General features: G+C 42.8%; 1 protein-coding gene across 1 annotated transcript in view; it reads right to left on the bottom strand.

The window, feature by feature from the left end:
• Positions 1–16,061, bottom strand: part of LOC147009084 (uncharacterized) — a 288,704-nt gene that overhangs the window by 8,598 nt on the left and 264,045 nt on the right. Inside the window, exons 10-12 of the mRNA XM_085862978.1 lie at positions 15,909–15,971; positions 15,530–15,583; positions 10,722–10,865 (exon numbers count right to left, since the gene is read on the bottom strand). Of these exons, the coding sequence (XP_085719104.1) occupies positions 10,722–10,865; positions 15,530–15,583; positions 15,909–15,971 (261 nt within the window). The remainder of the gene's footprint in view (positions 1–10,721; positions 10,866–15,529; positions 15,584–15,908; positions 15,972–16,061) is intronic.

Raw genomic sequence — 16,061 nt, forward strand, 5'->3', positions numbered from 1 at the left:
CCGTTCCCACCCCACTCCAAGCAGTGCCAACGAAACCCGCGAAGGAGCACGAAGTCGGGGCACCGCCGCGCCGCCACATTTGCGGCTCAACACAAAGACACGGGTAGGATCCACCCGGTCTAGTGGACCTGACCGCTCTTTCAGGTCCCGCGCAAATATTGGCCCACAGGCCCCGTCTAGCCCCTTGTCTTTGAGGGTGGCCCTTCTCTTTTGTTTTTGAGTAAATGTGTTGTTGGCGCCGTCTGTAAAGTAAAACTGTTAAAGTGTTGCCGTGTGCTCGCGTAGTTGGTAGTATCTCTGCATTGTTGTGTTTCTTTTGTTGCAATTGCTTTAGGTGCATAATTGTTGTAATTGTATATGTGTGCTCTCCGTGTGCCGCGGAATAAATGTGCATCATGTTGAACTGTTTTCCCGTTTCGCTTCGTCTTTTCTTTAATTGAATCTCCATCTTGCTTCACGTAAAGGGTTGGTAGTGGGCTGAATACGCCCGATAATTAATCGGAACCGTCGAGGCCGACGATAACACCGCTCGGTTATCCCGATAGTACGGAACGGGTCGCTTAAGTGGCCCGTGTCCGGAGTCGACCTGTGGCGAGGTGCGATCACCCGGTCTACCCTCCGCGTGGGTACTTAGGTAGGTCGAGTTTGGCGAACAGCCCTATCCCACGCGGGGGGCCGATTGGCACGATCGTGGTGAGGCCGAAAGGCCCACCCGTGACTAGCTCCCGGCGTTAGTCCGAGAGGGTCACGACAGAATTGTCCGTCTGGTGGGCGACGTGCCGCGATTCGAGTTACGTGGCCGTTCGCACGCCGGCGGGCGAGAATTCGCAACAATATTATATATATATATATATATATATATATATATATATATATATATATATATATATATATATATATATATATATATATATATATATACACACACATACATACATACATGTAGAGTGATCAGAGAGAAAATGTTATGCTTTCTGAACAAAACACACACACACTTACACACACACACACACACACACACACACACACACACACACACACACACACACACACACACACACACACACACACACACACACACACACACACACACACACACACACACACACACACACACACACACACACACACGTTAGTGCTTGGGATATATTAACAATTTTTCGGGAATCGGCAGATTGGAGTCGTGCTGATCTTGCACTGTTTGAGGTAGGTTAACTTTGAGCGAATCTTTGTTGCACTTTTTGGGGGTGCTGATTCATCTTTTGCCTGAACTGCAAGCTTGCCGTAGAACAATGCATTGGATAGACGATGGGTGCCCTGCCCAGTACAGTTGAGTTCGGATCAGGTCGGATTCAATTCCGTCCAAACAGGACGCCTGTGTTCGGTACTTTGTCTTGCGAGTGAATGTTCAAAATTATTTGCGGGCACCTCATGTGGAAGCTATCCAGGTTCTGAACATTGCAATGGTAGAGCGTCCAGTTTCTTGCAGCTGTATAGCAAGGTGGACATAATGACTGAATGATAGACATTGATCTTTGTGGTGAGTGACATATCATGGGTGGACTACAGCCGTGAGATGAGCCGGACAAATGCGACACTCACTTTGCTGATGTGTGATGCAATTTCAGCATAAATGTTACCATTGTTGATGATGATGATGCCCAAGTAGCAGAACTTCTCCAAAACTTTCAACGGCTGGTTGTCGATTGCAACCTGGGGTTCCATGTGTCATGAATCCAATTTCAGCTGGAACAATACTTCAGTCTTTTTCATGCTGACAGTCGAGCCGTATCAGTTGGCAGTTCATACAAAGATGTCAATCATGTGTTGCACATCTTCCTCCTTGTGGGCAACAAGGGCACAATCGTCAAGGACGTCTCTTTGATGGGCATTGGTTAGACTTTGGTCTTGGCTTTGAGACAGCTGAGGTTAAAAACACTGCCATTGGTACAGAAGTGGATGTTGACTCCCTCGAGACCTGAGTCCTCTAGTGCGACGATGATCATTGCAGCTATCACAATGCCGAAGATAGTTGGTGCTGGGATGAGGCCTTGTTTTGTGCCGTTTGTGACGTCGAAGGTTCAGATTGACTGCCACTACCTATGACTCTCGCCTTCATACCGTCGTGAAATGATCGGATGATGTTTACCAGTTTCTCTGGACAGCCGACATGTCACAATAATTTCCACAGGCCAAGGTGGCTCACTGAGTCAAATGCTTTTGTCAGATCAACAAGAATGATGTACATGACCTTGTGTTACTCCCGACACTTTTCCTGAATTTATCGCACTGAACAAACCATATCAGCTGTTCCATGCTTTATTCTGAAGCTACATTGGCTCTCCGCGTGAATTTCCTCAACAAGCCTGGATAGCCAAATGATAATATAATAACACAAGCGAGAATTTTCCCGGCTGTGGAAAATAGCGGGATTCTTCGGTGGTTGTTGCAGTCCAATCGGTCGCCTTTCCTTTTGTACAGTTGGACAATTGTGGCATCTTTGAAATCGTGTGGGACTGACTCCTCGGACCAGATTTGGGTGAACAGTTTATGTAGTTTCAAAAGCAGATGGAGGCCACTGTGCGTGTACACTTCCGGTGGCATTCTGTCAGCACCAGTCGCCTTGCCCGTATTTTGTTGCTTCATCACTTTGCTGATTTAGTAGAGCGAGGGAAGTACCGTGAGGGGTGATGTCTCAGGTATCAGGTGGATGTCTTCTGTTGTTGCATTGTCATTGTTGGATGGCTGGTTCCAAGCCTTGCGAAGGTGTTCTGCCCACCTTTGCAGGATCAAAGTTGACTCCATGATAAGAGAACTTCCATCAGCAGTTTTTACTGGCGTGATCCTGTTGAAACTGGGACCATACATGGCTTTCAGTTCTTTGAAGAAGCCTTGTGCATCTCTGCGATTGGTAGCTTCTTGGGGTGCATGGACTCTGTTGATCTACCCGTCCTCTTTCAGTTGGTGACATTTCTTCTGTGCTGCGCTTCGGTCGTTGCGTATTCGTTCTTCTTCACCAAATTGTATTTGTCACATGCATTGGTGACGTGCTTCTGGTTCTTCTGAAGAAGAAGTGGATCGTTTTCATCGAACCAGTCGCAATGTTTCCATTAAATGCGTCCAATTGTGTTGAGTGCAGCCTTCTGGGTAGGTTCGCAGAGTGAAGTCTATTCAGGTGTGCACGAGTTGAAATCAGCGTCATCAGATTTGCCAAGCTCCTTCTCTAGATTTACTGCTAGCTCGGTATGAGTGTCTGGGTTTTTCAGCTTCAAAACATTCAGCTTCAGCATTTGTCGTGGTCGCTGGTTCTATGCTTTCGAAGCAATGTGGAGAGCTGTTAAGCAACAATCAAATGATGATCAGACCATGCAGTAGAATGCTGAACAGTTTTGGTCAGCTGGATGTCAGGTCAATCACATTGACACACAATGATGTAGTCTGTGAGGTGCCGGTGCTTTGACCTTGAATTCATCCACAAGGTCTTCAGCCAGTTCATCTGTTGGAATAGCATCTTCATGATGGTGAGCTTTTTCATAGCGCAAAAACTCAACAAGAGGGTATCGTTGCTGTTTTCTTTTCCAACACCATGGTTACCAATAACTTGGTCCCATGCATCAGAGTTGCAGCCCACTCTGCTGTTGAAGTCACCCAGTAACACGATTTTATCGTTGGCAGGTGAAGATGATACAATTTGTAATGGTTGTTCATAAAAGGCTTCTTTCTCTTCATCGGAAGAGGATATGGTTGGTGCATATGCGCTGATAACAGCGGCATGTCTGTGCTGAAGTTTTATCCGCATTGACATTAACCACTCATTTTGTCCTGGGATGGATACCAGCTGTGGAATGAGCTTGGTTTTGATGGCGAAATCAATACCGGCTTGTCAAGCAGCATCCGCAGGTTTACCGATCCAGTAGAATGTGCACCCGATGCTGTTTCGGTGAGCTTTGACTCGTCAGCAAATCACGTCTCGCTAAGTGTTGCAAAATCGGTCTTTCTGAGCGAATACTCAAGTGACAATTGCTGTTTATCGTTCCGGGTTGGTTGTGTTGTCTTTGAGCATGCAAACATTCCAGGAAACAAAGTCTAATTATTTTGGTTTGATTTTTCTGTCTTTCGTTCTTTTGACCGTGGAAGTTAGATGGCCACCAGCTGCGGTAGACCGGCAACCTGAAGGTGGGTGAGCTTTGTTTAAGACCCCTTTTATTGACCCTTACCCCTTCTTTTATTGAGAGCAATGCTGTCTCCAGAGAGGTCCGCTCTAATGCTCCAGCAGGACACGAATACTCCTGTCATCCGATCAGAAGTGAGTGGCCGTCATGCAGGAGCCGCCTGAGTGCATGGTTGGGACTAGAGACTCCCAACTACATCCTCCACCTGTCTCCACCACCCTTTCACCATTGCCAAATGACTTAAAACGGTCAGAGGTGATGGCAAAGTCCTTCTGCACTACGTGAGATTATTATGAGTGACACATGCTCCGTCAAACGCACTTTCTCATTCGCTACAGCCCATTAACCCAGAGCATGAACACAGCTTATGATGGATGCAGCAGAATGGCCGAAACAAGAAGTCGAGCTGGCCTCTTCCTCGTGCTTAACATGTGTGCGCCACGTTGTGGTGCCTGGAGTATGTCGAGTATGGCCAGAATAAGTCCAGATCACCCTCCAGAGTAGTATACCCTGTAATAGTACCGTTGACCCTTCCGCGGATTCATCCGCCATGATACCGAAACCACCGCCTCACTGCCAACGATGGCCCCCAACCCTGCAATCTGCCCATGAGCTACACGGGGAGTACCGCAGGAATAGGGCAGCTAGCCACCCAGGGAACGCAGAGATCTCAGTGGTCCATGTCGGTTAAGGTGCTGGCAAACTCGCCGTCATGAGGAAAGTTTTGGCAGTCACCGAGCAGCTTTTGATCAGAGCCAAGTTTGGACATACCAGACTCCACCGCTCAACCTCCCTTCCCTACCTGGATGCAGTTTAGTGTCACACCCAGGACACAATTTTAAAAGCATTTACAATGTTGTTAAAAGCCATGGTTGAGTATGGCGAGTCGGTCTGACAATCACTGTGGCACAAATTTGTGTATATATAACTGGCAGGGGTACTTGTCACTGACGGGTTCATCGACGTTTCACCTCAAATGAGTGTGTATTGGTAGAAATGGGAATTCATTGTAAATATTCAGTATGAAGATATTGCAGCTAGCTAGTAACCTTGGCAATGTCGTTACATTCCACCAGCAAAGATTTCCAATCCATGCTTGTTGTACCTCTGAAGTGCTGCTTTGGAGCGAGGGTGAGATATATATATATATATATATATATATATATATATATATATATATATATATATATATATATATATATATATATATATATATATATATATATATATATATATATATATGATAGCTCGGCTGGGAATCAAATTTAGGCACGTTTTGGGCCTACCGTCTGATGGAAGATCACGGAAGTTCTTTCCATGCCAACCGACCATCCATGCACCTATCCCTCTCCACATCGCTTCTTCAGTTCCCAACCTTCCTCCTCTCTCTTTACTCCCCATAGCTTTGCTTTCCGCAATTTCCATTCAGTATTTCTCACAGCATATCATTCTGGTTTTCCATTTGATGATCCAGAGATCAATAGTTTCAGTTTCCCTTTTCCAGATCAGTTTCACTTTGGGATTTCAGTTTCGATTCATCATCGCAACTTGTGATGCGATGCGAATAGTGCATGAAAAACGTCGTCAAAAACTATTTTCGGGGGAATCTTTTTCAATTTTCTAAAGTGTGTAGAGGGGTTTAGGATGGTTTAAGGGTCTTCAAAGGCCAAAAAGAGGTCTAAAGTGGTTAAAGGATTGAAGGGTCTTAAATAGGTCAAAATGTCTAAAGGGGTCTAAGGGCGAAAGAACAAAAGCAGTCTGAGGTGTCCAAATGGTCTGGAATTGTCCAAAGGTCTGAAAAGTGTCGAAGATGGTCTATACATCTCAAAAGGGTCTAAGTGGGAATTAAAGGCTTTAAGAAGTTTAAAGGGTCTAATGGGGTTTATAGGCCATACAGGGTGTAAAGGAGTGAAGCTGCAGTAAATAAATGAACTATGGAATGCAACATGGCAATAATGGGCCAAATGACCTCCTCATGACTGTTTAAAACGCCGATTTCGGTACATCGTGGTTAAAAATCTGATCATTGAAAGTTTCGTCACAAATTAACTTTGGGAGCTCAAAGCAGTAAGGTCACAATCAAAAAAGAGCCTGGTGTTGGCTCAGTGGTTAGGGTGGTGGCTTGGGATCCTAGGGTCCTGAGTTCAAGCCCCGTCGGCCACTGAATTAATACACCAGGGGGATGACTCAGCCTGTCATCCTTCTGAGGTCGGCGAAATGAGTACCAGTTCCAGTGTGTGTACTGGTAGAGGGGCACTGCATCAGCGACACAGTCGCGCTTCAATAAATGATAGCTACCCCGGCAGCTAAGCTGCCATACGACCACCACCACCACAATCAAAATCAATATGGCAGCCAAACCATGTGACCTATCAATTAGAAATTAACAAACTTCTGAAAGGATGTCTTGGGGAAAGTGTATGTGAAATTTTGCCTCAATCTGTCCAGCCGTTCTGGAGAAGAAGATTTTTTAAATTTATTAATTTTCAATCCAAGATGGCTGACGAACCATGTGACCTATGACATCATAAATTTACATTCTGCCTCCAATCCTCCAGTGGAATTCGTGTGTGAAGTTTCGTGTTAATCGGATGAGGTGTGTTTTTCTGTCCAAGATGGCTGCCAAACCATGTGACTTGTGATGTCATAATTTTTACTATGTATGCAGACATGATGGAAGATGATAGTTGCAAATTTTTGCTTCGTTAGGTTATGTGATTCCAGAGAAAACATTATTTAATATTTTTTCTTGAATCCAACATGGCTGCCAAACCATGTGACCTATCAATTAGGAAATATCAAAAGGCACCAGTTCACCACTTGCTTGATATGTGTACCAAATTTCATAAATATATCTTGAGGGGAATTGTAGTTAAGCTCCGGAAACGAAATGTGACGGACAGACGGAACCCATTTCTATATCCCCTGCCAACTTCGTTGGTTGGCGGGGGATAAAAAATCATTTCGCTTTTATATATAGAGATGGTCAACCTATATTTTCCTGCTGCAGCCTCTTCTTCCTCTTCTCAGGGAGGTGGCCTCACTTTTTTCTTCCATCAACCAGCTTAGAGTGATGGCTAATAGCCATGGCTAATGGAGAAAACTCGATCAGAACCTCATTCAAGGTTATGGGAATGCTCACCCAAAAATGTTCAAAAAGTCCTTTTAATAGGTCGTTTTAATATGGAATGAAAAAGGTCGTTACATAACGGCTTTGGAAACCTCCCCCCAACACCCTGGAAGTGTAAAACTCAATAATGTTTGCACATATACCCACCCCCACCCAACTCCAAACCCCAATCACCACAAGCTATGTACGTAATTTTTGAACGGCCCCTGAGATAAGACATAGTTATGAGGTCAGAGATATCGATAATATTGTAAGAAATGAAATATATATATATCTCACCTGTGATTGAATATTTCTATAATAGTGACCAGAAACCATTTGAAAATCAAAAAAAAATAATGGTTGCCAAGGTTTCCAGCTCCACCCACTAAGATATCTCCTCACTGAATGTTTACACTGAATTCCCGTTTCTACCAATAATATACACTCCAAAAAATTTCTCATTCGAGGTGAGACATCTACGATGAAATTAATCAAGCCTCTATGATTAAAGTACGATCAAAACATCAAATCACGATGTTAACTTGGTTCTTTTAAACTATATTCAAGAATCACTGCTCACCTTCACTCATTCATTCCTGTATTTTCCCGCCTTTGGAATAAACTCCCACACTCTCTTCAATCCCACTCTTCCCTCTAGGTCTTCAAAACTGCTTTTCACCACCACCTCTTATCTTCCCCCATCCAAAACCACAATCTTTTCTACTCCTATTAATCCACCCCAAACCCACCTCCTTCAAATTCCCCGCTTTCCTTCATAAAAATCCCTGTAGTGTCCATCTTGTTTACCCCAGGTACCCCACCCAATCCCTCTCCCTTCCACAGATCTCCTCATATCTCTATTCAACAATGTTTATTCCTTCCTTCTCTCACCCCTCCTGCTCCCCTTGTACATTCTGTGTGTTAGCTCTCATACGAGCCTCGACAGTGTATACAAAAAAAAGAAGGATGTATGTATATTTGAGGTGTATATTTGTCTGATGAAGCTGGTCTATTGTGCCTGATGAAGCCGGCTGCGGAGCCGGCGAAACGTTTCCTGAGACTGGGTCCGCTCTCGCTTTTTTGTTCAAATTAGCGGAGTCTATCTAGTTTTTTACTTTGGGTGGAAGCGCCTTCTTCTTCTTTAAAAATGTGCAAAGCATGGAAAAAACAGAAGATGCACGACCAGAAAGCAGGTGGTAGAAGTCAGAGAGACCACTGACTTGTTGGCGATGGTGATGTGATAGGACCATAAATTCAGCTTCATGGCAAGAGATTCCAATGATCTTGAAAGCCGTGGTTTCCTCATTGTCAAGCTGAGCAAGGTGTGAGGCAGGGGTGCCTGCCCAAAGGGGAGAGCAGTACTCTATCAAGCTGTGAATGAAAGCCTTGTCGGTGGATAGGAGCTCAGGTATGCCAAGGAAGGACTTTGCACGATGGAGGATGCCCAGTCAGCATCTGGCTTTGGAATGTTTGTGTTAGGGTTAATTCTTGACACTTTGGTTGAGCTGTTAGGGTTCCTTCTTGACATCTCCAACTCTAAAATGTGGCTTGCCCAAGAGGGATCATGGCTGAGAGTAAGACCCAAGAGTTTGAGTGATTGAACTTCTTTGAGAGGGTTGTTGAGAAAGTAGATGAGAAGATTCATGGTGCAGTCCTTTCAGGGGGGGGGAAAGAGAGAGAGACAGAGAGAGAGAAAGAGAGAAAGAGAGAAAGAGAGAAAGAGAGAAAGAGAGAAAGAGAGAAAGAGAGAGAGAGAGAGAGAGAGAGAGAGAGAGAGAGAGAGAGAGAGAGAGAGAGAGAGAGAGAGAGAGACAGAGAGACAGAGAGACACAGAGACACAGAGACACAGAGACACAGAGACACAGAGACACAGAGACACCGAGACACAGAGACACAGAGACACAGAGACACAGAGACACAGAGACACAGAGACACAGAGACAGAGACAGAGACAGAGACAGAGACAGAGACAGAGACAGAGACAGAGACAGAGACAGAGACAGAGAGAGAGACAGAGACAGAGACAGAGACAGAGACAGAGACAGAGAGAGAGAGACAGAGACAGAGACAGAGACAGAGACAGAGACAGAGACAGAGACAGAGACAGAGACAGAGACAGAGACAGAGAGAGAGAGAGAGAGAGAGAGAGAGAGAGAGAGAGAGAGAGATCAGGGTTAAAAGATATATTCCAAGTGCTTGATCAGTTTGTGATTTTGTCAAGGTCTGAAGAGAGTGAAGAAGCTGTTGCCTATCTGTCAGAATGATGAGGGATGTCATGGCAGAGGGTGGAGTGATCAAAAATGAAATAAAGAGGATTGAAGATTAGGGTCAGAGAAATCTCTCTGCTCTGTTCAATCAATCGTTTGTCCTCTGTCATTTCCATCTCTTTGGAAATCAACCAACATCATTACATAAATAAGGTGCAAATGCAGATCCCCTTAACTCCAGACTTATCAGCTTACTTCCAATCGTTAGCAAGGTCATGGAATCCATCATTGCAGCTGGCATCAAATCCTTCCTTTTCAACAATGGCCTGCTGTTAGATCACCAATTCAGATTCAGAACAAGTCACTCTACCTTGGACAATGGACATGCTACTTCTGCTCGCCCAACAATGCTCTCCTTCTGCTCTCCCAACATCAGATCAGGGCTGTCTTTGTAGACATATACCAAAGCAATGGATACAATCCTGCACCCCCACCTTGCACTCCAAACTCTCTGCCTGTGGCATCCAAAGAAAGAGAAGAGCACAATATGGAAGTTTATGGAGAGGGGTTGGGAGAAAATAATGAGGATAAATAAATGGATTGGAATGAAGGATGACCTTGACATGCGGTAAAGAACTATACACCTTGACTTCATGGAGAGTGGGTTTAACCAGAGAGAAAGAAATTCTATGTTTTACGTGTTCTCCATGACATCTTTAAAAACAGTAAGTTTCCTGTTTGGAATGATTTTCAATTTTGTTTGACTGCCAGGCAGGCAGACAGCATAAATAAATTATGTCACTCTTCCCTGAGCATGTACGATCGGCATGGATTCAGAGCAAAGCTACGATAAAACGACAGGTTTGTCATCCGATTCATGTTCACAACATTACCTGCATTCAAAATCAAATTGGTCCTCGATCATAAACCGACGTTTGTGAATGGATGGACAGACAGAAATGAATGAATTGCTTAACTCTGCTTTTCGCTTCATAAAAAATGTTAACTTCATGAGTCTGGTCAATCTGAAGAAAGGAGCCAGCCATTTCAACAGAGAGGAAAATCCTGTTTGGTACTTAAAATACATCAAATACCCTTGTTAAAGAAACAAACCTGAGTGAGCGAATAATATAGAAATGGATGATCTGTTGATATGTGCATTTTGAAATTGAAACATTTCATCGTAGAGACAACAAATGAAACAAGTAGAGCAGTGTTCAGAACGATTACCTTTGAGCAGCTGAGTATCATTCCTTGGCTCTCCGGGAGTAGAATCATATGGTTGCTGTTGTACATCCTCATTGCTCAATGTATGTTGGAAAATCTGAAGAAAGTTACTTTGGAAATTTTCTGTCTTCACTGGATGACCTTCACCTGCAAACAATGTCACAAGAGGTCATTATGAGAGAGATCGGGATAAAAGAGCTTCTCTAAAACAAGAGCTGTTTTAAAACAAGAGCATGCTACAATGCATGCAAAGAGACAAAATCAATCCCCCAAATAATCAAACTGATTGAGAAATCAATGGAGCTCTGGAATACCACATTGATATTACAGCGATCAGAAGGAAATATCGAAATACCAGATGTGTATAATTCGGCATGGGATCCTCCAGGGAGACAGTCTTCCCCCACCCCTCTTGTTTTGTCTGGCTCTGGACCCACTAAATAACCTAATCCACAAACAAGGACACTTATACACCCAAACAACCAAGAGAAGAAAATCCAAAGAAATAGGAAAGTTGACACATCTACGATACATGGATGATTTAAAGCTCTTCACACCAAATGACGAAAATTGACAGAACAACTAAAACAAGGGAACAAACAAACAACAACTAAAACAAAAAACATGGTTCTCCGGTGATATTCAAATGGAATTCGGACTAGGTAAGTGCACGAAATGCACATTAATAGAGGGTAAACCAACAAAAACAGACAACATGGAAATTAACCTTGAAACGACAATACAGCAGTTAGAAAACGAAGCATCATACAAATACCTCTGAGTAATAGAGGGCCACCAAATATGTCACAAACAAATGCACAAAACAATCGCCAAAGAATACCGACATAGAACGAAGCTGATCCTGAAAATGTACCTCTCCCCAAGAAAGAAAATCAAAGCCATAAATCAATTCACAGTGCAAGAGTTCCATTACAGCTGTGGAGTAATAAACTGGCCCAATCAGAAATCAATGTTAGATATCAAAACAAGAAAACTCCTTAACATCCACAAAATATTCTACAAAAACCAGTGCATCCCGAGAATGTACCTGCCGAGATGAGAAGGAGGGAGAGGCCTGATGGAACTCAACCAGGTGCATGGAGCGACGAGTGTGGGACTAGCAGAGTACGTGAAACGCTCAACAGACAATCAGATACAATTCGTAAAATGAACGTGAACACAACAAACCTGAAAAAGTATCCCTAACTCACCTTGGAAAGGATATCCAAAAACAGGTGCGAATAGAAGATGCTGCACAGGAAAATGAAACGACAACAAATACCTCAACTAGCCTCAACAATTGCAAAAAAGACTAAGTAAGTACATGAAAAGAAATATCAACAAACAAGTAGCGGATATTCAAAGTATCATCCAGTCATCCAACAAAACAATCATCCAGCACACGACGGTGCCCAGCGATGCCGCCTTGCACCACATGGAGTCGGAAATGGGAGGGAGCAGCGTACAATAATTGATTAATTGCGAAATGAACATAAATAAATAATAGTAAAATAATAAATTTATTTGTCAATTGCTTGATGATAGCATACCTAAACCACCACTGTTTCATCCAAATCTGTAACTTTTTGAAGATCAAGTAATTAATCGAAAAATTAAATAAGTAACTGACTAATCAATAAATCAAAAACACCCTTTATAGCCAAATCACTTGTTCATTGTCGTCTCAAAATATCAGCTTCCGAGCTGATAAATGGGTAAATAAAATAAATGGGTAAATAATAAAGCGATAATAATTAATCAATTAATTGATTAATCAAAAAATTAAAAATAGTTTTTGCCAAAGCACATCTTCACCTTTGTTCCCAAATTTCAGCTTCCTAGCTCAAAGGATGACTGACATATCGCCGAGAAAGCAAGAAAGAAAATAATTAATTGATTAATTCATTAATCAATAAATCAAAAATACTCTTGATAGCCAAATCACTTGGTCACTGTCATGTCCAAATATCAGCTTCCAAGATCAAAAGGTGCCTGAGATATTTCCAGGATGAGAAATTTAATAAATAAATACTTTATAAATCGCTAATAATTAAGTAATTAATCAATTAATTGATTCATCAAAAAAACAAGAAATACTGTTTTTGCCAAAGCACATCTTCACTTTTGTCCCCAAATTTCAGCTTCCTAGATCAAAGGATGGCTGAGATATCACCCAGATAAACAAACAAAAAAGAAAACAAACAAGCAGCGGTACATTCAAAGTTCACCACCCCCATGCCAAATAAATAAATAACAAATCCTCCAGCACGCAACATTGCCAGGCGCCGAAGGTGCCTGGCGATGCTGCCTTGCAGCGCATGGAGTCGGAATTGGGAGGGAGCGGCGTACAACAATTGATTAATTGCACAATTAAAATAAATAAATAACAATAAAAAAAATAATTAATTTCTCAATCAATTACCGAATAGCATACCTAAACCATACCTGGTGTTGACTTAATGGTTAGGGTGGTGGGCTTGGAATCCTAGGGTCCTGAGTTCAAATCTCGCTCAGCTGTTGAATTCATACCAGGTGGGGTTAACTCGGCCTGTCATCCTTCCGAGGTCGGCAAAATGAGTGCCAGCATTTTGCTGGTATACTGTGTCGCAGTGGCGACCTGCCCAAGATTGTGCCCAATAGCCAAGGAGAATGCTTAGGCAGCACCAACGCTCTGCACAGAGTATGGTCCCAATGGATGGATGGATACTGAAAGCACCACTGTTTCATCCAAATCTGTAACTTTTTGAAAATCAAGTAAATAATCGATTAATTGATTAATCAATAAATCAAAAATACTCTTTATGGCCAAATCACTTGGTCCCTGTCGTATCCAAATATCAACTTCCAAGATCAAAAGGTGCCTGATATTGCCAGGATGAGAAATAAAATAAATAGGTAATTAATAAATCGATAATAATTAAGGATTTAATGAATAAATTGATTAGTTAAAAATAAAAATACTCTTTGCCAAAGCACATCTTCACTTTAGTCCCCAAATTTCAGCTTCAAAGCACAAAGGATGGCTGAGGTATCACCTGGACAAACAAACAAATGAAATTGCTCGTTGAGCAAGGAATTGCCGGAATAACTGTCATATCTCCATGATCTCTGAAAAAACAAAAACCTGGAAATCAATTTGGTTCTTATAAGTCGATCGTGCTACTGTTTAATGAGTTATAGCACTTAGTTTGGTCATGATCATAACTTGGAAGTCAATCGGAGTTGAAATGGCGTTTTTATCGCAATTTGAAAATTTTGAGCCGACTCCCCTGACATTTGACCCCCGACCGCTAAGAAGGGTGTTGGTGTGACACCCCAATGAGACATATGGTTGGATGCAGTATTGGAAGATGCACATTTTGGATTTGGTTTGAAGTCGATACGACCATTTTAGCGGATGCTATTGCGAAAATAAGAATTTCGATTTTTCTGTGACCTTGACCTTTGACCTAGATTCACCAATAATGACAAGTATCTAAGTTGGACCATGGCCGACGTCTATACCCAGTTTGATCATGATCGCTGAAACGGTGTGGCTGCTACAGGGTAAACAAACAGACAAACAAACAGACAGACAGACAGACAGACAGACAGACAGACAGAATGGCACACACAACCGACCAACATATTGCCGAAATCTGAAGGATTCCGGCAATTAACAAACGGAGTAAAAACTGAGTCTTCCCTTCCTTCGACGCCCTGCAATGGCATCATGCATCGCCTGGATATGGAATTTGGAAGGAGCGATGTACAATATACACTAACTGTGAAAATGACAAAAGAACAGGAACTACAAAAAAAAAACTTATTGGACCGAGTTGAGATCGACAAAGAAGGCTCATTGGAATGGCTAAGAAGAGAACAGCTCAACTGGGATGGAGAACAAATAATAATAGATGCCCAAGATAAAGGACGCTACACCAAAGGATTTAAACAGATGGCGGGACTGAGCCAGACGGACAAATGTAGGTTCAGCAAGATAGAAACGGAGAGTACGAGTCACCTGCTTTCGGGATGTAAAAAGCTATTATCAGAACCACTTGACACACAATGGCACAACAAAGTACACAAAGCGATTCACTGGCATATCTGCAAAAATTTCAACATCCCAGTTCTAGTAAACTCATGGAAACATGAACTGAAGGCATGTCTAACATGAACATTGAAAAAGAGGGACGTCTTGCCCACATAGGACCTGGTGATCCCATCGAGTGTGAACATAGAAAACAAAGCCTTGTGACCAGACATTTTACTCAGGAACAAAAAAGGAAAAGACAGCGTTGCTGATCGAGATATCAGTACCCAGTGATTTTGGCTTAAATAATACAGAAATCAGGAAAATGATCAAATAGCAGGGCCTCAAAAATGAGATTGAGAGATCTTGGAGGCTGAAGAGTGTTGAAATTGCACCACCAGTGATAATTGGAGCAACAGGAATAATAAAGAAGATCCTCATGAGATTTAAAAAACCATCCCCGGGAATATTACCACAAACGAACAACAAGTGGAGGCAGTCCGGGGTTCGGTGACGATCCGAAACAGAGCTCCCGGAACAAAACTCTGAGAACAACAAAGTTGAACAGCTCGGTCCATGAACTGTGACCCCTTACTGAAGTGGGCGTAGATACTTTGAGTCCTGGGAGGGCTTCGTTCCACCTCCTCAAACCTGCAATTATGGAGATAACAACCAATCTCTCTCTCTCACACACACACACACACACACACACACACACACACACACACACACACACACACACACACACACACACACACACACACACACACACACACACACACACACACACACTTACCATTGATGGGACAATCGACAGGTTCAGCATCCACCTTCAGCTTCTGATAAAAATCTGTAAAAACAAAGATCGTCCCATGGTGTGTGAACAAACGATCGTCCCATGGTGTGTTAACAAACGATCGTCCCATTGTGTGTAAACAAACGATCGTCCCAGGGTGTGTGACCATGATGTCCATTATCGGGATTACTTGTTGGTAACCGAGCGATTCCCTCATAACCCTCGCTCTGTTTATAAACTAATAATAATTTGGTTTATAAACGAACTGGGTGTTCGAGTCTACACACACTCCTGAGAGAAACCAAGGGAATGTCTCGAGAAAACAATCTCATTAAGACATCTTTGTATCTTGTGAGTAGAATATGTTTGTGGTTCAAACCTTCATGTTGAGGGAACGAGTCATCGACAAACTCGGACTTCACCTTCACCTTCACAATAACACCTGAAACAAAAAAAAAAATCCATTAAATAATACTCTCATTAACATTTCTAAATAAAACCCCACCCTCCTCCCCCAAACCCCTCCGCTCCC

This window comes from Eptatretus burgeri, chromosome 17 (genome assembly GCF_056783735.1).
Source record: "Eptatretus burgeri isolate ZD-2024b chromosome 17, Ebu_testis_v1, whole genome shotgun sequence".
Lineage (NCBI taxonomy): Eukaryota > Metazoa > Chordata > Myxini > Myxiniformes > Myxinidae > Eptatretus > Eptatretus burgeri.